The sequence below is a fragment of the Salvelinus fontinalis genome, chromosome 22, assembly GCF_029448725.1.
Source record: "Salvelinus fontinalis isolate EN_2023a chromosome 22, ASM2944872v1, whole genome shotgun sequence".
Classification (NCBI taxonomy): Eukaryota; Metazoa; Chordata; class Actinopteri; order Salmoniformes; family Salmonidae; genus Salvelinus; species Salvelinus fontinalis.
In genome coordinates, this window is record NC_074686.1 from 36,571,299 (window position 1) to 36,591,776 (window position 20,478).

The 20,478-nt window shown below is 45.7% G+C and overlaps 1 protein-coding gene across 6 annotated transcripts in view; it reads right to left on the reverse strand.

Annotated features, from left to right (window-relative positions):
* Window positions 1-20,478, reverse strand: part of LOC129820269 (protein 4.1-like) — a 129,425-nt gene that overhangs the window by 4,617 nt on the left and 104,330 nt on the right. For 4 of the 6 annotated variants that reach the window (XM_055877319.1, XM_055877322.1, XM_055877323.1 and 1 more), the window contains 4 exons: window positions 10,331-10,459; window positions 9,916-10,029; window positions 5,469-5,549; window positions 4,829-4,965 (listed from right to left, as the gene is read on the reverse strand). In XM_055877319.1, coding sequence (XP_055733294.1) covers window positions 4,867-4,965; window positions 5,469-5,549; window positions 9,916-10,029; window positions 10,331-10,459 — 423 coding nt within the window. In that variant the 3' untranslated portion in view covers window positions 4,829-4,866. The remainder of the gene's footprint in view (window positions 1-4,828; window positions 4,966-5,468; window positions 5,550-9,915; window positions 10,030-10,330; window positions 10,460-20,478) is intronic. The other 2 variants (XM_055877326.1, XM_055877320.1) reach the window with 1 other exon arrangement.

Consider the following 20,478-nt stretch of genomic DNA (forward strand, 5'->3'; position numbering starts at 1 on the left):
GACTCCATGAACACAGGGCCTGAACACAGAGCTCCTTGAACACAGGGCTTGAACACAGGGCCTGAACAGGGTGGGACCGGGAGGGCATTCTCTCTCCCTGTCTCTCCTCCCTGTCTCTCCTCCCTGTCTCTCTCCCTGTCTCTCCTCCCTGTCTCTCCTCCCTGTCTCAGAGGGAGGGGGTAGGAGGCACCGTGTGTGTACATACCACACTGGCAGCTGGCTAAACAGCACCAGACTCCGAGCCTACACCCCAAATGGCACCCTATTGAACTACGTTTGACAAGAAACCTAGTCAAAATTAGTGCACTATATAGAACCCGGCCACTTTGTAGGGAATAGGGTGCCATTTGGGATGTAGATTGAGCCTTTGTGCTTTAACTGGACACAAACGTGCAGGGCTACAATTAAAACCACATGGGCACCAGTGTTAACAGACCGCGTGCAGAGACACTTTAATGTAGGAGTAAACGGTTATCAATAAATCCACGCACTTTAACACGCACGGTTAACACTTTAATGTAGGAGTAAACGGTTATCACTAAATCCACGCACTTTAACACGCACGGTTAACACTTTAATGTAGGAGTAAACTGTTATCACTAAATCCACACACTTTAACACGCACGGTTAACACTTTAATGTAGGAGTAAACGGTTATCACTAAATCCACACACTTTAACACGCACGGTTAACACTTTAATGTAGGAGTAAACGGTTATCACTAAATCCACACACTTTAACACGCACGGTTAACACTTTAATGTAGGAGTAAACTGTTATCACTAAATCCACACACTTTAACACGCACGGTTAACACTTTAATGTAGGAGTAAACTGTTATCACTAAATCCACACACTTTAACACGCACGGTTAACACTTTAATGTAGGAGTAAACTGTTATCACTAAATCCACGCACTTTAACACGCACGGTTAACACTTTAATGTAGGAGTAAACGGTTATCACTAAATCCACGTACTTTAACACGCACGGTTAACACTTTAATGTAGGAGTAAACGGTTATCACTAAATCCACGCACTTTAACACGCACGGTTAACACTTTAATGTAGGAGTAAACGGTTATCACTAAATCCACGTACTTTAACACGCACGGTTAACACTTTAATGTAGGAGTAAACGGTTATCACTAAATCCACGCACTTTAACACGCACGGTTAACACTTTAATGTAGGAGTAAACGGTTATCAATAAATCCACGTACTTTAACACGCACGGTTAACACTTTAATGTAGGAGTAAACGGTTATCACTAAATCCACGCACTTTAACACGCACGGTTAACACTTTAATGTAGGAGTAAACGGTTATCACTAAATCCACGCACTTTAACACGCACGGTTAACACTTTAATGTAGGAGTAAACGGTTATCACTAAATCCACGCACTTTAACACGCACGGTTAACACTTTAATGTAGGAGTAAACTGTTATCACTAAATCCACGCTCTTTAACACGCACGGTTAACACTTTAATGTAGGAGTAAACGGTTATCACTAAATCCACGCACTTTAACACGCACGGTTAACACTTTAATGTAGGAGTAAACTGTTATCACTAAATCCACGCACTTTAACACGCACGGTTAACACTTTAATGTAGGAGTAAACGGTTATCACTAAATCCACGCACTTTAACACGCACGGTTAACACTTTAATGTAGGAGTAAACTGTTATCACTAAATCCACGCACTTTAACACGCACGGTTAACACTTTAATGTAGGAGTAAACTGTTATCACTAAATCCACGCACTTTAACACGCACGGTTAACACTTTAATGTAGGAGTAAACGGTTATCACTGAATCCACGCACTATAACACGCACGGTTAACACTTTAATGTAGGAGTAAACGGTTATCACTAAATCCACACACTTTAACACGCACGGTTAACACTTTAATGTAGGAGTAAACTGTTATCACTAAATCCACGCACTTTAACACGCACGGTTAACACTTTAATGTAGGAGTAAACTGTTATCACTAAATCCACGCACTATAACACGCACGGTTAACACTTTAATGTAGGAGTAAACGGTTATCACTAAATCCACACACTTTAACACGCACGGTTAACACTTTAATGTAGGAGTAAACTGTTATCACTAAATCCACGCACTTTAACACGCACGGTTAACACTTTAATGTAGGAGTAAACGGTTATCACTAAATCCACACACTTTAACACGCACGGTTAACACTTTAATGTAGGAGTAAACTGTTATCACTAAATCCACACACTTTAACACGCACGGTTAACACTTTAATGTAGGAGTAAACTGTTATCACTAAATCCACGCACTTTAACACGCACGGTTAACACTTTAATGTAGGAGTAAACGGTTATCACTGAATCCACGCACTTTAACACGCACGGTTAACACTTTAATGTAGGAGTAAACGGTTATCACTAAATCCACGCACTTTAACACGCACGGTTAACACTTTAACCTCTGCTAAGATTGCAACGACATGCGGTTTTAAAGTTGAAATACGAGTATGCATGGCCAGTGTCAGTAGCACGCAGCGCTTTGAACTTGGGAGCAGGGATTTTATTGTAATGCTGATCATGAAGGCTTTGACTGCATCCTAAATGGCACCCGGTCCCCTGTACAGGAAGTATCCAGACCGCGTTGACATGGTCCACATTTTGTTACCTTACAGCCTTATTCTAAAAATTGATTTAAAAAAATCCTCATCCATCTACACACAATACCCTATAATGACAAAGCGAACACTGTTTTTTTTTTTTTTTATGTTTGCAAATGTATAAAAATACCTTATTTTACAAAAGTATTTGTTATAAGTATTTGTTATGAGAAAATTGAGCTCAGGTGCATCCTGTTTCCATTGATCATCCTTGAGATGTTTTTACAACTTCTTTGGAGTCCACCTGTGGTAAATTCCAATTATTGGACATGATTTGGAAAGACACACACCTGTCTATATAAGGTCCCACAGTTTTTATTTAATTTAACTAGGCAAGTCAGTTAAGAACAAATTCTTATTTACAAGGACAGCCTACCAGGGAACAGTGCCTTGTTCAGGGACAACATGTTTTTACCTTGTTAGCTCGGGGTATCGATCCAGCAACCTTTCGGTTACTGCCCAATGCTCTAACCACTAGGCTACCTGCCTCCAGTCGACAGTGCATGTCAGAGCAAAAACCAAGCCATGAGGTCAAAGGAATTGTCCGTAGAGCTCCAAGACAGGATTGTGACGAGGCACAGAGCTGGGGAAGGGTAACAAAACGTTTCTGCAGCATTGAAGGTCCCCAAGAACACAGTGGTTTCCATCATTCTTAAATGGAAGAAGTTTGAAACCACCAAGACTCTTCCTAGAGCTGGCCGCCCAGCCAAACTGAGCAATCGGGGGAGAAGGGCCTTGGTCAGGGAGGTGACCAAGAACCCGATGGTCACTCTGACAGAGCTCCAGAGTTCTTCTGTGGAGATCGGAGAACCTTCTAGAAGGACAACCATCTCTGCAGAAATCCACCAATCAGGTCTTTGTGGTAGTGTGGCCAGACGGAAGCCACTCCTCAGTAAAAGGCACATGACAGCCCGTTTGGAGTTTGCCAAAAGACACCTAAAGGACTTTCAGACCATGAGAAACAAGATTCTCTGGTCTGATGAAACCAAGATTGAACTCTTTGGCCTGAATGCCAAGCGTCACGTCTGGAGGAAACCTGGCACCATCTCTAAGGTGCAGCATGGTGGTGGCAGCATCATGCTCTGGGGATGTTTTTTAGAGGTACGGACTGGGAGACTAGTCAGGATCGAGGGAAAGATGAACGGAGCAAAGTACAGAGAGATCCTTGATGAAAACCTGCTCCAGAGCACTCAGCACCTCAGACTGGAGTGAAGGTTCACATTCCAACAGGACAACGACCATAAGCACACAGCCAAGACAATGCAGGCGGCTTTGGGACACCCCAAATACAGGTGTGCCAAGTTTGTAGCGTCATACCCAAGAAGACTCGAGGCTGTAATCGCTGCCAAAGGTGCTTCAACAAAGCACTGAGTAAAGGGTCTGAATTTGTATGTAAATGTGATATTTCAGCTTTTTCTTTTTAATAAATTTGCAGAAATGTCTAAAAACCTGTTTTTACTTTGTCATTATGGGGTATTGTGTATAGATTGACGAGGATGGAAAAAAACAATGTAATACATTTTAGAATAAGGCTGTAACATAACAAAATGTGGAAAAAGTCAAGGGGTCTGAATACTTTCCGAATTAAGATTATAGGGTCCCTTAGGAAACACTGACCAACACTTTGGTTCCTACCCTGTCACAATAACTCCTCCCTGGCAATTTCATTCACTGTCATGTTAAACAACACTGTATTCAAAGTGCCCATTACTTTCTTCTAACTATAGAATTAGAATAATCATTCTATTTTCATGATTCAAACAGTTCACTTAAGTATTTTGATCTAAATTGCAAGTCAAATCACAATTACAATATTTGGTTAAAAATAAGGCCTACATTTTTTTTGCCTAAATCGTGCAGCCCTAGTGTTGAAATCATCTCAAACGAGTGCAGGAAATGATGAAATTGATGAAAATGCTGAAAAAACTGTTTGGTTGAAGTTTAATTGAACAGTATAAAACAGTCAATTAAAATCACTTACAATGTATGCGTTGCCATTCTAGGGTCAAGCACAAAGCAAATGTAGAACTTTTATTATTCAAAAACTTTAAATATCCCGTCAAATACCGTCAAAAATGTAGGGTTAGGGGTACTACTGGCCTGGTTATGGGAGAGGTGAGCTGAGCCTGGGGTTAATCTGGGGTTAGGGGTACTACTGACCTGGTTATAGGAGAGGTGAGCCTGGGGTTAATCTGGGGTTAATCTGGGGTGATCTCTGTTTCCTGGTGCACCACCACTTTGGTCACAGACATGTCCGGGTGCTGCTCCTTCGCCTCCTTGATGGCCTGGGCCAGAGCCTGAGAAGATGGAATTCACACACACACACACACACACACACACACACACACACACACACACACACACACACACGCACACACACACGCACACGCACACGCACACGCACACGCACACACACGCACACGGGAAGGTTCAATACATTGAGATTGATGGCACTAATAAAAAGGCTATACATACATTAAACACAATCACCCCACAGGCAAATACAGTCGCTAAAACCCACACGACTACAAGACTTGGAAATGTTCATTACCCAAGCAAACACTCAAAGGGCTACTACATTCGGACAAGCCGGCGTTTAGTTCACAACAACCAAGCTCTTTTCTCCGTTTTTTTATTTGATTTGCTCCACTAATACAGAGGACTGAAATGTTAGATTCTGTGCAATAGATCTAAACCAGATGAAAAATATATTGTTACTCCACTGAGGTGGTTTCTAACGGAATACATAGTGAGCCAGCTAGAACAGAGCCGGGGGCTAGACTTAGAAATGTGTCCCCACCTTGTCGTGATCAATCTCCGTGTCTCCAGTTATAACAATCCTCTTCTCAATGCGAGTCTCTGAGATCCCTCCTTTCACCGTCTGAAAGAGAGAGAGAGAGAAAAATAAAGAGATTGTTAAAAAAGGACCAAGAGAAGAAAGAGAAAGAGAGAGAGAGAGAGAGAGAGAGAGAGAGAGAGAGAGAGAGAGAGAGAGAGAGAGAGAGAGAGAGAGAGAGAGAGAGAGAGAGAGAGAGAGGGAGAGAAAAAGTTCACAAGGCATTAATGTTCAGACAGCATGATCAAAGGGCAGATTTGACCTGACAACATACTGTTAGAGAGATACTGTATAGAGAGAGAGCAGCTTTAACCTGACAACATACTGCTAGAGAGATACTGTATAGAGAGAGCAGCTTTGACCTGACAACATACTGCTAGAGAGATACTGTATAGAGAGAGAGCAGCTTTAACCTGACAACATACTGTTAGAGAGATACTGTATAGAGAGAGCAGCTTTGACCTGACAACATACTGCTAGAGAGATACTGTATAGAGAGAGCAGCTTTGACCTGACAACATACTGCTAGAGAGATACTGTATAGAGAGGGAGCAGCTTTAACCTGACAACATACTGTTAGAGAGATACTGTATATATAGAGAGAGCAGCTTTAACCTGACAACATACTGCTAGAGAGATACTGTATAGAGAGAGAGCAGCTTTGACCTGACAACATACTGTTAGAGAGATACTGTATAGAGAGAGCAGCTTTGACCTGACAACATACTGCTAGAGAGATACTGTATAGAGAGAGAGCAGCTTTAACCTGACAACATACTGCTAGAGAGATACTGTATAGAGAGAGAGCAGCTTCAACCTGACAACATACTGTTAGAGAGATACTGTATAGAGAGAGAGCAGCTTTGACCTGACAACAAGGTCTGCTGAGAGCACACTTGGAAAAATGATGTGTAACTTCTGGTGCGTTTACTGTGAACACTGAGGCTGTACCCGCTTTACAGTTATAACATTGGCCAAGTAGGCTGCTGTCGCTATTTGATCATAATGTAGACCTACCAGAGAGGCTACCTAGGGCTGCAAAGGGTTGGAAACATTCAGGGAAATTCCTGGATATTTTCCATGGGAAGTTAATCCCTGGAATTTGGGGAATTTTGCTTAACTTCATCAAAAAAGTTAGCTTATAACAGTGAACCTTTTTTTTTGTGGGATACACATAAGGCAATTCTAGGTCTTGTGGCATATTTTGGTTAAACTATCCCCAATTCAATGTAATTGCAACCCTCTGCATGCACAGTGCACTCTTCCATCACATGTACAGCTGATTCTCAAGATTTTGCACACTAATGAGATGCTATTGAGCCCACACTACTACACTGTCTGAGCCAAGGACTACATGCTTTCTGGTAAGTTTTGATTACAATACTAGGTGGGGTGAATATATTTTATATGACATACATGATTTTTTGTTAACTAGTAAATAGTAGCCTACAGCAAAGTGTGTTTAAATCACTTCTAACTTGTTAACAATTTCTGATAGTTAGTTTTTGCTACCATTTGGGTTTGAGCTTGATTGAGCCTGCTAACTGAGGAGTGTTAATTCACCTGTTTCCATACACGTTTCATTTAAAACATTTATCTTACAAAGGAGTTGTTTAATCTGACTGCTTAACTATTTATCTGTTTATGGAATTGTATTCGGGGTTTTTTTACTAATTTTTTTCTCATCTTTACAGGAAAATGCCATCTGATGTGTGGAGACATTTCACTGTAGCTCGTGTAGAAGGAAAAGCTGTGTACATTTGCAAATACTGTGCCAAATCATATGTGAAGAATGCAACAAAGATGCAGAATCATCTGGCCAAGTGCATAAAGTTCCCTCAGCACTCACAACAAGCAACCGCTAACAAAAGTCCCCCTACTTCTATTCAAGGTGAAAATTATGAATCAGACACCTTATCGATAGCAACAGCTCATGTTCCTCCTGGAATCAGAAGTTCTTTTGACTCAATGGAGGAACGTAGTCAGAGAAATGCTGATGAATGTCTTGCTCGAGCTGTGTATGCAACTGGTTCACCTCTGATGCTCGCAGGCAATGTGTATTGGAAGAGATTTCTGAATGTTCTTCTCCCAGCATACACCCCTCCAACCAGACATGCTTTATCTACTCAATTGCTGGATGCAGAGTTCAACAGAGTTCAGTGAAGGTCAAGTAAATCCTAGAGAAAGCAGACTGCATTGAAATCATCTCTGATGGGTGGTCGAATGTTCGTGGGCAAGGAATAATTAACTACATCACCTCCACACCTCAACCAGTATTCTACAAGAGCACATACACAAGGGACAACAGACACACCGGTCTCTACATTGCAGATGAGCTGAAGGCAGTCATCCATGGCCTTGGACAACAGAAGGTATTTGCACTGGTGACAGACAATGCTGCAAACATGAAGGCTGCTTGGTCTAAAGTGGAGGAGTCCTACCCTCACATCACACCCATTGGCTGTGCTGCTAATGCATTGAATCTGCTCCTCCAGAACATCATGGCACTGAAAACAATGGATACACTCTACAAGAGAGCCAAGGAAATGGTTAGGTACGGGAAGGGTCATCAAGTTATAGCAGCAATCTACCTCACCAAGCAAAGTGAGAAGAATAAGAGCACCACATTGAAGCTGCCCAGCAACACCCGTTGGGGTGGTGTTGTCATCATGTTTGACAGTCTCCTGGAGGGGAAGGAGTCTCTCCAAGAAATGGCCATATCACAGTCTGCCGATATGGACAGCCCCATCAAGAGGATCCTCCTGGATGATGTATTTTGGGAGAGAGGGGTAAGCAGCCTGAAACTCCCGAATGCCATCCTGTCTGATGTTCAGACTTGCAGATGTAAGAGAAGAAATCCGTACTGCCCTGCCCACTTTACTGTTGCTCCAAGCAGAAGTAATTGCAGTTCTGAAATACATCAAAAAGCGTGAAGACTTCTGCCTGAAGCCCATACAAGCTGCAGCGTACATGTTGGACTCCAAGTATGCTGGCAAGAGCACCCTGTCTGGTGCAGAGATCAACAAGACCTATGGTGTCATCACTGCTGTGTCTCGCAACCTTGGCCTGGATGAGGGCAAGGTTCTTGGCAGTCTGGCGAAGTACACTTCCAAGCAGGGGCTTTGGGATGGAGATGCATTATGGCAGTCGTGCCAACATTTCTCATCAGCCACCTGGTGGAAGGGACTTTGTGGATCTGAGGCTCTTTCCCCTGTTGCCTCCATTTAATTAAAGTTCAAATCGTAACTAAATTGTTTTTTATTTCTATTGGAAGGATTTAATCATTTGCAATTATGTCTACTTATGATAAGGTAAAAGGTTTATGTTTCTGTCTCCATATGATATGGTAAATATATCCAATGTAAAAAAACATCTACATTTAAATGGTATTAATATTAATTTGCATATATTTTCGTTAATTCCCATATATTCCCGTTAATTCCCACGGAAACTTTCCACCTCTGAATATTCCCCAAAATGTGCAACCCTATGGCTACCATAAAAAACAATGGAGAAATTGCATCCCATAACATTTTACCATGGAAATAGCTGTTCTATCATTCAGCCTACAGTAACAGCCAACGTGTGGTGTTCAACGTAGGCCTACATTCCATTGCCATTAACATGTTTACTTGTTCTTCAGACGAGGAGGTGACTGAAAATGTTGTGTTGTTTGATGCAAGAAACCACTTTACAAAATACAATTACTTATTATTCCCATATCATTATTACAGAGAATCATACAAATTATGATTTTGTGCTCTTGTAGGAAGTAATCACTCCTCCATTAATGATTAGCTATAACTGGGCTAATAACTCACTGACTAGCAAAGAATACGAACAAATGTGTTCAGGTGGTTACATGTAGCTCTCGCTACTCACATGCTGTAAACACAGTCCAGTTCAAAATGAATGGCACAGATCCATATAAGGCAATGGTCTATTTGCATATAGGGTTACCTTAGCTCTGATTGGTTGTGGCGCACCGGTCTGTATATAGTATGGGCCTGAGTCGGGCCTGTCAATGCAATAGAATCCTACTCCGATGCGTTCTGCCTACAACAAAATCTCTTGCATAGTTCGTTTTGTTTCGGTATGTTGCATTGAAAGTGGCTAATAATGCATTGATTCGATCACAATTCCCACAGTAAAGGGAAACGTTGAGAGTGTTAACTAAAGGGGAAAACTAGAAAGTTAAGTGAAGTTCAATGCTTCTCTGCGTGGGCTGATATTTCTTCTGTTGTGGCAGTCCTGCGCACGCGTGCAGCTTAGAGGGAACATTGGTCACGACTCAAAAGACACCTCAATCGGTGGTTCACGACGCAAAATACGTTCGGAATCCCTGTGCTAAATTACTCAAATCTAAATCATCTAGCCAAACTGATCGTAGACCAGGAAGCCCAGGACGTACCTTGGTGATCTGAGTGGTGGTGGTTGTACTGACTGTCTCTGAGGTGATGGTCTGGGCACTCAGCAGCACTCCAGAGTCCCTCTCTGCCATGCTGTCTACGGGCTGAAGGAGACACTATGTTAACACAAGGGGGAGAAAAGGGGTTCATTTAGGATTACGTTATCTACCGGCTGGGATTAAGACAAAAAAACAGGCTCATGTTCATTAGGCACCAAAAGGAAAAAAACAAACTGAAATAGGATTTGTCCAATATGAAATTGCTTGTTTTCATTTTCCGTTGCGAGACTTTTTAAAACGTTTTTTTCCCCCCGTTGGGTACCCTTATGAATACGACCCAGTTCACTGTTAACACAGAGTCATTAAATTAATAAAGGGTTTTTATTTAAAAACGACAATTTCTAACGATGCCTCTCACCTGTGCTGACTCGTAGGTAATGGTCTTGGTCTCAGTGTGCACGATGGGGACCTCCTTGTTATAGATGTCTCCTCGCAGGGAGTTAGACACGTCTGAGATGGTGATTGTCTGAGTTTTCACCACGTTAGACTGTGAGGAAAGAGGGAGAATACACACGGTGAATATTGAGTTTGTCGTATATATTATCTGCCTTCAAAAAGTGTTCACACTCCTTCACTTGTTCAGCTTGAATTTACAAAGGGATTGAGATGTCTCACTGATCTACACACAATACCCCATAATGTCAAAGTGGAATTATGTTTTCAGAACTTTTTACAATTTAATAAAAAATGAAAAGCTGAAATGTCTTGAGTCAATAAGTATTTAACTCCTTTGTTATGGCAACGCCTAAATATGTTCAGGAGTAAAAATGTGCTTAACATGTCACATAATAAGTTGCATAGACTCATTCTGTGTGAAAAAATAGTGTATAATACCTCATCTCTGTACCCCACACATAAAATGATCTGTAAGGTCACTCAGTCGAGCAGTGAATTTCAAGCACAGATACAACCACAAAGATCAGGGAGGTTTTCCAATGCCTCGCAAAGAAGGACACCTATTGGTATATTGGTAAATCAACTACAAAAACAGACAATGAATATCCCTTTGAGCATGGGGAAGTTATTAATTACACTTGGATGGTGTATAAATACAACCAGTCACGACAAAGATACAGGTGTCCTCCCTAATGCAGTTGCCGGAGAGGAAGGAAACCGCTCAGGTATTTCACCATGAGGCCAATGGAGACTTTAAAGCAGTTACAGAGTTGAATGGCTGTGATAGGAGAAAACTAAGGATGGATCAACAGCATTGTAGTTACTACCTGTAACAGTCCTGACCTATTTATGTTAGTTTTTATGTGTTTTTGGTCAGGGCATGTGTTTTGGGTGGGCAGTCTATGTTATCTGTTTCTATGTTGGTTTCGGTTTGCCTGGTATGGCTCTTGATTAGAGGCAGGTGGTTGGCATTTTCCTCTAATCAAGAGTCATATTTAGGTAGGGCATTCTCACTGTTTGTTTGTGGGTGATTGTCTCCTGTGATGTCTTCGTTATGTTAGATGTATTCACTTTTGGAGCTGTTTGGCTGTTCGTATGTTTCGATGTCCGTTCCTGTTCGTGAGTTTACGTTTGTCCATGTAAGTTTATGTTCAGGTTGCGTGTACGTCGTTTTCTTATTTTGTAGTTTGTTAAAGTGTTTTGTTTCGTGTCATCAGTTTTCGTTATAAATAAAGATGGCATATTTCCCTGACTCCGCATATTGGTCTGAAGATCCTTCTCTCCTCACCTCATCTGAGGATGAGGAAAGCGACAGCTATTACAGAATCACCCACCAAAATACAGAGACCAAGCGGTATGGGAATGCTCGACGGAGCAACAAGGACTTTTGGACTTGGGAGGAGATCCTGTCTGGTAGAGGACCCTGGGCGCAAACTGGAGAACATCGCTGCTCTCGTGAGAAGAGTGAGGCAGCCACAGCCCAAGAGCGGTGGTTTAAGGAGGCAGCTAGGAGACGTGGATGGAAGCCGGAGAATCAAGCTCGAAACCGGAATTATGAGGGGACACGTTTTGCACGGAAGCCCGAAAAGCCCGTGAGTAACTCCCAAAAATTTCTTGGGGGGAGGCTAAAGGGTAGTGGGCCAAGGGCAGGTAGGAGACCTGCGCCCACTTCCCAGGCTAACCGTGGAGAGCGGGAGTACGGGCAGACACCGTGTTACGCAGTAGAGCGCACGGTGTCTCCTGTACGAGTGCATAGCCCAGTGCGGGTTATTCCACCTCCCCGCACTGGGAGGGCTAGATTGGGCATTGAGCCAGGTGTCATGAGGCCGGCTCAACGCGTCTGGTCTCCAGTGCGTCTCCTCGGGCCGGCATACATGGCACCTGCCTTACGCATGGTTTCCCCGGTTCGCCTGCATAGCCCAGTGCGGGCTATTCCACCTCGCCGCACTGGCAGGGCGACCGGGAGCATTCAACCAGGTAAGGTTGGGCAGGCTCAATGCTCAAGAGAGCCAGTACGCCTGCACGGTCCGGTATTTCCGGCGCCACCTCCCCGCCCCAGCCTAGTACCTACAGTGCCTACATTACGCACTAGGCTACCAGTGCATTTCCAGAGCCCTGTTCCTCCTCCACGCACTCTCCCTATAGTGCGTGTATCCAGTTCAGTGCCTCCAGTTCCGGCCCTACGCACTAAGCCACCTGTGCGTCTCCTAAGTCCTGTACACACTGTCACTTCTCCCCGTACTAGTCCTGAGGTGCGTGCCCTCAGCCAGGTGCCACCAGTGCCGGTACCACGCACCAGGTATAGAGTACGCTTTGAGAGTTCAGTGTGCCCTGTCCCTGCTCCACGCACTAGTAGGAAGGTGCTTATCATTAGCCCGGTGCCTCCAGTTCCGGCACCACGCACCAGGTCTACAGTGCGCCGTATGCGGCCAGAGCCATCCGTCTCCCCAGCGCCATCTGAGCCATCCGTCTCCCCAGCGCCATCTGAGCCATCCGTCTCCCCAGCGCCATCTGAGCCATCCGTCTCCCCAGCGCCATCTGAGCCATCCGTCTGCCAGGAGCCTGCAAAGCCGCCCGTCTGCCATGAGCCTGCAAAGCCGCCCGTCTGCCATGAGCCTACAGAGCCATCCGCCAGACAGGAGCCGCTAGAGCCGTCAGCCAGACAGGAGCCGCTAGAGCCGCCCGCCAGACAGGATCTGCCAGAGCCGCCAACCAGACAGGATCTGCCAGAGCCGCCAACCAGACAGGATCTGCCAGAGCCGCCAACCAGACAGGATCTGCCAGAGCCGCCAATCAGACAGGATCTGCCAGAGCCGTCAGCGAGCCATGAGCAGCCAGAGCCGTCAGAGAGCCATGAGCAGCCAGAGCCGTCAGAGAGCCATGAGCAGCCAGAGCCGTCAGAGAGCCATGAGCAGCCAGAGCCGTCAGAGAGCCATGAGCAGCCAGAGCCGTCAGAGAGCCATGAGCAGCCAGAGCCGTCAGAGCGCCATGAGCAGCCAGAGCCGTCAGAGCGCCATGAGCGTCGAGAGCCGTCAGAGCGCCATGAGCGTCGAGAGCCGTCAGCCTGCCATGAGCGTCGAGAGCCGTCAGTCTGCCATGAGCGTCGAGAGCCGTCAGTCTGCCATGAGCGTCGAGAGCCGTCAGTCTGCCATGAGCGTCGAGAGCCGTCAGCCTGTATGGACCTGCCAGAGCCGTCCAAACAGGACCTGCCAGAGTCCTTCAGCCGGGATCTGCCCCTTGTCCCGGTGTTGCCCCTTGTCCCGGTGTTGCCCCTTGTCCCGGTGTTGCCCCTTGTCCCGGTGCTGCCCCTTGTCCCGGTGCTGCCCCTTGTCCCGGTGCTGCCCCTTATTCCAGTGATGGTCCTTATCCTGGTGCTGCCCCTTGTTCTGGTGCTGCCCCTTGTCCCGGTGCTACCCCTTGTCCCGGTGCTGCCCCTTGTCCTGGTGCTAGCTGTTTATTTAGGGGAAGGTAGTGTTAGGGTGGGCATTAGAAGGGGTAGAAAGAAGAGGGGAGTGACTATGGTGGTATGGGGACAGCGTCCTGAACCGGAACCACCACCGTGGTCAACTGCCCACCCGGACCCTCCCCTGGACTTTGTGCTGGTGCGCCCGGCGTTCGCACCTTGGGGGGGGGGTACTGTAACAGTCCTGACCTATTTATGTTAGTTTTTATGTGTTTTTGGTCAGGGCATGTGTTTTGGGTGGGCAGTCTATGTTATCTGTTTCTATGTTGGTTTCGGTTTGCCTGGTATGGCTCTTGATTAGAGGCAGGTGGTTGGCATTTTCCTCTAATCAAGAGTCATATTTAGGTAGGGCATTCTCACTGTTTGTTTGTGGGTGATTGTCTCCTGTGATGTCTTCGTTATGTTAGATGTATTCACTTTTGGAGCTGTTTGGCTGTTCGTATGTTTCGATGTCCGTTCCTGTTCGTGAGTTTACGTTTGTCCATGTAAGTTTATGTTCAGGTTGCGTGTACGTCGTTTTCTTATTTTGTAGTTTGTTAAAGTGTTTTGTTTCGTGTCATCAGTTTTCGTTATAAATAAAGATGGCATATTTCCCTGACTCCGCATATTGGTCTGAAGATCCTTCTCTCCTCACCTCATCTGAGGATGAGGAAAGCGACAGCTATTACACTACCTAATACTAACCTAAATGACAGAGTGGAAAAAAAGGAAGCAGTGTTTGCAATAAGGCACAAAAGTAAAACTGAAAAGAATGTGGCAAATGAACTGTATGTCCTGAATACAAAGCGTTATGTTTGGGGCAAATCCAATACGACACGTCACTGAATACCACTCTTAATATTTTCAAGCATGGTGGATCTGCATCATGTTATGGTAATGCTTGTCATTGGCAAGGACTTGGGAGTTTTTGGGGGGGATAAAAAGAAACACAATACAGCTATAAGCACAGGCAAAATCCTCGAGGAAAATCTGGTTCTGTCTGCTTTCCATCAGACACTAGGAGATGAATTCACCTTTCAGCAGGACAATAACCTAAAACACAAGGCCAACTATACACTGGAGTTGCTTACCAAGACGACATTGAATGTTCCTGAGCGGCCTAGTTACAGTTTTGACTTAAATCGGTTGTCTAGCAATGATCAACAACCAACCTGACATTGCTTGAAAAAATGCCAAAAACAGTTCATGTGCAAATATTGTACAATCCAGGTATGAAAGCTCTTAGAAACTTACCCAGAATGACTCACAGCTGTAATCGCTGCCAAAGGTGATTCTAACATGTATTGACTCAGGGGTGTGAATACTTATGTAACTGAAATATTTCTGTATTTCATTTTCAATATATATATAAAAAAAAAAAATCGAAACAAATATTTTTCCCTTTGTGATTATTGGGTATTGTGTGTGTAAAATGGGTGAGAGAGAAAAAAAAAAATCATCCATTTTGAATTCAGGCTGTAAAACAACAAAATATGGAATAAGTGGAGGAGTATGAATACTTTCTGAAGGCCACTGTATCTAACTGCTTGTTTGATCTATCAGAACCCACTATACTACGGCATAACTACTATATGCAGCATACATACAGTGAATTAAATATTTTTTTCCTCTATACTGTATTCTCTCCCAACCCATCTATGTCTAAAATAGACACACTATGACCTATGACCCATAAATACAGAACCCTCATAGTGTGAAGTACGGCCTGAAAATACTAGATAGATACTAGCATAGATATAAAATTCATACTATACGACTATCCCCTATTCACACTATGTGATGATCCCCTATTCACACTATGTGACTATCCCCTATTCACACTATGTGGCGATCCCCTATTCACACTATGTGGCGATCCCCTATTCACACTATGTGGCGATCCCCTATTCACACTATGTGACGATCCCCTATTCACACTGTGTGACGATCCCCTATTCACACTATGTGACTATCCCCTATTCACACTATGTGACTATGCCCTATTCACACTATGTGACTATCCCCTATTCACACTATGTGGCGATCCCCTATTCACACTATGTGGCGATCCCCTATTCACACTATGTGGCGATCCCCTATTCACACTATGTGACGATCCCCTATTCACACTGTGTGACTATCCCCTGTTCACACTATGTGACTATCCCCTATTCTCACACTATGTGACTATCCCCTATTCACACTATGTGACGATCCCCTGTTCACACTATGTGGCTATCCCCTATTCACACTATGTGACGATCCCCTATTTATACTATGTGACGATCCCCTGTTCAAACTATGTGACTATCCCCTATTCACACTGTGTGACGATCCCCTATTCACACTATGTGACTATCCCCTATTCACGCTATGTGACTATCCCCTATTCACACTATGTGACGATCCCCTATTCACACTATGTGACGATCCACTATACACACTATGTGGCGATCCCCTATTCACACTGTGTGACGATCCCCTATTCACACTATGTGGCGATCCCCTATTCACACTATGTGACTATCCCCTGTTCACACTATGTGACGATCCCCTGTTTACACTATGTGACTATCCCCTATTCACACTATGTGACGATCCACTATACACACTATGTGGCGATCCCCTATTCACACTATGTGACTATTCCCTGTTCACACTATGTGACTATCCCCTGTTCACACTATGTGACTATCCCCTATTCACACTATGTGACTATCCCCTGTTCACACTATGTGACTATCCCCTGTTCACACTATGTGACGATCCCCTGTTCATACTATGTGACTATTCCATGTTCATACTACATGACTATCCACTATCCCCCAGAGAGAGAGAGCTCCCCCAGAGAGAGAGAGCTCCCCAGAGAGAGAGAGAGCTCCCCCAGAGAGAGAGAGAGCTCCCCATAGAGAGAGAGAGCTCCCCAGAGTGAGAGAGCTCCCCAGAGAGAGAGAGCTCCCCAGAGAGAGAGAGCTCCCCAAAGAGAGAGAGAGCTCCCCAGAGAGAGAAAGAGCTCCCCAGAGAGAGAGAGCTCCCCAGAGAGAGAGAGCTCTCCAGAGAGAGAGAGAGCTCCCCAGAGAGAGAGAGAGATCCCCAGAGAGAGAGAGAGCTCCCCAGAGAGAGAGAGCTCCCCAGAGAGAGAGAGCTCCCCAGAGAGAGAGAGAGCTCCCCAGAGAGAGAGAGAGCTCCCCAGAGAGAGCTCCCCAGAGAGAGAGAGAGCTCCCCAGAGAGAGAGCTCCCCAGAGAGAGAGAGAGCTCCCCAGAAAGAGAGAGCTCCCCAGAGAGAGAGCGCTCCCCAGAGAGAGAGAGGTCCCCAGAGAGAGAGAGAGCTCCCCAGAGAGAGAGAGAGCTCCCCAGAGAGAGAGAGAGAGAGCTCCCCAGAGAGAGAGAGAGAGAGAGAGAGAGAGAGCTCCCCAGAGAGAGAGAGAGCTCCCCATAGAGAGAGAGAGCTCCCCAGAGAGAGAGAGCTCCCCAGAGAGAGAGCTCCCCAGAGAGAGAGAGAGCTCCCCAGAGAGAGAGAGCTCCCCAGAGAGAGAGAGAGCTCCCCAGAGAGAGAGAGCGAGCTCCCCAGAGAGAGAGAGAGCTCCCCAGAGAGAGAGAGAGCTCCCCAGAGAGAGAGCTCCCCAGAGAGAGAGAGCTCCCCAGAGAGAGAGAGAGCTCCCCAGAGAGAGAGAGAGCTCCCCAGAGAGAGAGAGCTCCCCAGAGAGAGAGAGAGAGCTCCCCAGAGAGAGAGAGAGCTCCCCAGAGAGAGAGAGAGCTCCCCAGAGAGAGAGAGCTCCCCAGAGAGAGAGAGAGCTCCCCAGAGAGAGAGAGAGCTCCCCATAGAGAGAGAGCTCCCCAGAGAGAGAGAGAGCTCCCCAGAGAGAGAGAGAGAGAGCTCCCCATAGAGAGAGAGCTCCCCAGAGAGAGAGAGAGAGAGAGAGCTCCCCAGAGAGAGAGAGAGCTCCCCAGAGAGAGAGAGCGCTCCCCAGAGAGAGAGAGCTCCCCAGAGAGAGACAGAGCTCCCCAGAGAGAGAGAGAGCTCCCCATAGAGAGAGAGCTCCCCAGAGAGAGAGAGAGAGAGCTCCCCAGAGAGAGAGAGCTCCCCAGAGAGAGAGAGAGAGAGCTCCCCAGAGAGAGAGAGAGAGAGCTCCCCAGAGAGAGAGAGAGAGAGCTCCCCAGAGAGAGAGAGAGAGAGCTCCCCAGAGAGAGAGAGAGCTCCCCAGAGAGAGAGCGCTCCCCATAGACAGAGAGCTCCCCAGAGAGAGAGAGAGAGCTCCCCAGAGAGAGAGAGAGAGCTCCCCAGAGAGAAAGAGAGATCTCCCCAGAGAGAGAGAGAGCTCCCCAGAGAGAGAGCGCTCCCCATAGAGAGAGAGCTCCCCAGAGAGAGAGAGAGCTCCCCAGAGAGAGAGAGCTCCCCAGAGAGAGAGAGAGCTCCCCAGAGAGAGAGAGAGCTCCCCAGAGAGAGAGAGAGAGCTCCCCAGAGAGAGAGAGAGAGAGCTCCCCATAGAAAGAGAGCTCCCCAGAGAGAGAGAGAGAGAGAGAGAGAGAGCTCCCCCAGAGAGAGAGCTCCCCAGAGAGAGAGAGAGCTCCCCAGAGAGAGAGAGCGCTCCCCAGAGAGAGAGAGCTCCCCAGAGAGAGACAGAGCTCCCCAGAGAGAGAGAGAGAGAGCTCCCCATAGAGAGAGAGCTCCCCAGAGAGAGAGAGAGAGAGTGCTCCCCCAGAGAGAGAGAGAGCTCCCCAGAGAGAGAGAGAGAGAGCTCCCCAGAGAGAGAGAGAGAGAGCTCCCCAGAGAGAGAGAGAGAGAGCTCCCCAGAGAGAGAGAGAGCTCCCCAGAGAGAGAGAGAGAGAGCTCCCCAGAGAGAGAGAGAGAGAGCTCCCCAGAGAGAGAGAGAGCTCCCCAGAGAGAGAGAGAGCTCCCCGAAAGATGGGCTGCAGCACAGCAACAAAACTGCATCCCAAATGGCACCATAGGGCTCTGGTCAAAAGTAGTGCACAGGTATTGTGATGACATTTGGGACTCATCCAATGTGATAAATCACTGTAAAGTAACCAGACTATCCCCGTCGGGGGGTCCAGCTGTGCGCTTTTCATAATAAGAGCGCTTCTCAGGGGTCGAGTTGTGTGCTTTTCATAGTAAGAGCGCCCCGGCCTCTGGGACGATGGAGAGGAGGACCAAGCCAGCCACAGGCCCCTGGCAACCAGCCACGCCAAATATCCACACACCAGCCTTCAGATATGCAGATTATGCTAAATCAGAGGCATCAAAAATTACTTAAATTTAGCTTTTTAATCTTTCATCTCAAACTCTTTGCCAGGGAGGTAGGGAGGGAGAGACGGAGAGGGGAAAGAGAGGAAGATGAAAAAGAGAAGCAGAGAGAGAGAGAGATAAAAAAGAGGCAGAAAGAGACAGAGAAAGAAAGAGTGAGTGACGGTGGTAGAGAGAGAATGAGAGCAAAAGTCATTTGATTTAGTCCACATAGTCAAGTCGGGTATCATTTTGAGCCCATGAAAGGAGCAGGTATGTGATATGACAGCTATAACAGAGTGCATGCTGGACTGGACATCTGTTCAAAGCAGGGCAATCTTCTCACTGTGTAGTTCTTTTCAAAGTCAAGCTCTCCACATGGCAAAACTAATAATTAGGGAGACCTAATTTCTAGGCCTAGTTTCCTTCCTGGAGTTAGAGACCAAGAGAGTGAACTAGAGGGTCAAAATCAGAATAGGGGGGGTTGAGGGGAGTTCCCTAATTAGCAGCAAAACATACAACCCCCCCAAAACGTAATAAAAAAAAATGTGGAAAGAGTGGATATCCCGAATTAGAGAGAAGATGAGAATACACTCACATTCAAAATGAATACTCCCTTCACGTCTTAGCATACAAGGGACACCACAGAATGAAACAGAACAGTAGTAATGTACAGTAGCAGTCAAAAGTTTGGACACACCGACTCATTTGTCACGGATCCCTCCGGAACTTTCATTAACACACCTGTCCCCTTATTCCCACTGATTAGTACTTGTATAAGTGTGCCCTTTGGTTTCCATTGAGCTGCCGATTATTGTTACAATGTCCGTTGGTGCGTGTGAGAACCTGTGCTGTGTGTTTTGGCTTTCGTACCCCTGTGGATTGATCAGATGAGTACGGGTCTCGTCCCGTGTGGTAATCATCATGCGCGTGTGTTATTTATTCGAGGTTCTCCTCTCTCTTTTGTTTGTTTTTCAACCCTGTGTTTTTTGTTACGTGTTTGTTTGGTCTTCGTCCCCGTGTCTTTTACACGGCACGCCGTAATTTGAGTACAATTTTATTTTAAACTATTACGCATTCCTGCGCCTGTCTCCCGAATCATTCATACCAGCGTGACATCATTCAAGGGTTTTTCTTATTTTTTTTACTATTTTCTACGTTGTAGAATAATAGTGAAGACATCAAAACTATGATATAACACAAATGGAATCATGTAGTAACCAAAAAAGTGTTCAACAAATCAAAATATATTTTAGAATCTTCAAAGTAGCCACCCTTTGCCTTGAAGACAGCTTTGAACACTCTTGGCATTCTCTCAACCAGCTTCATGAGGTAGTCACCTGGAATGCATTTCAATTAACAGGTGTGCCTTGTTAAAAGTTCATTTGTGGCATTTTTTTTCCTTCTTAAGGCGTTTGAGCCAATCAGTTGTGTTGTGACA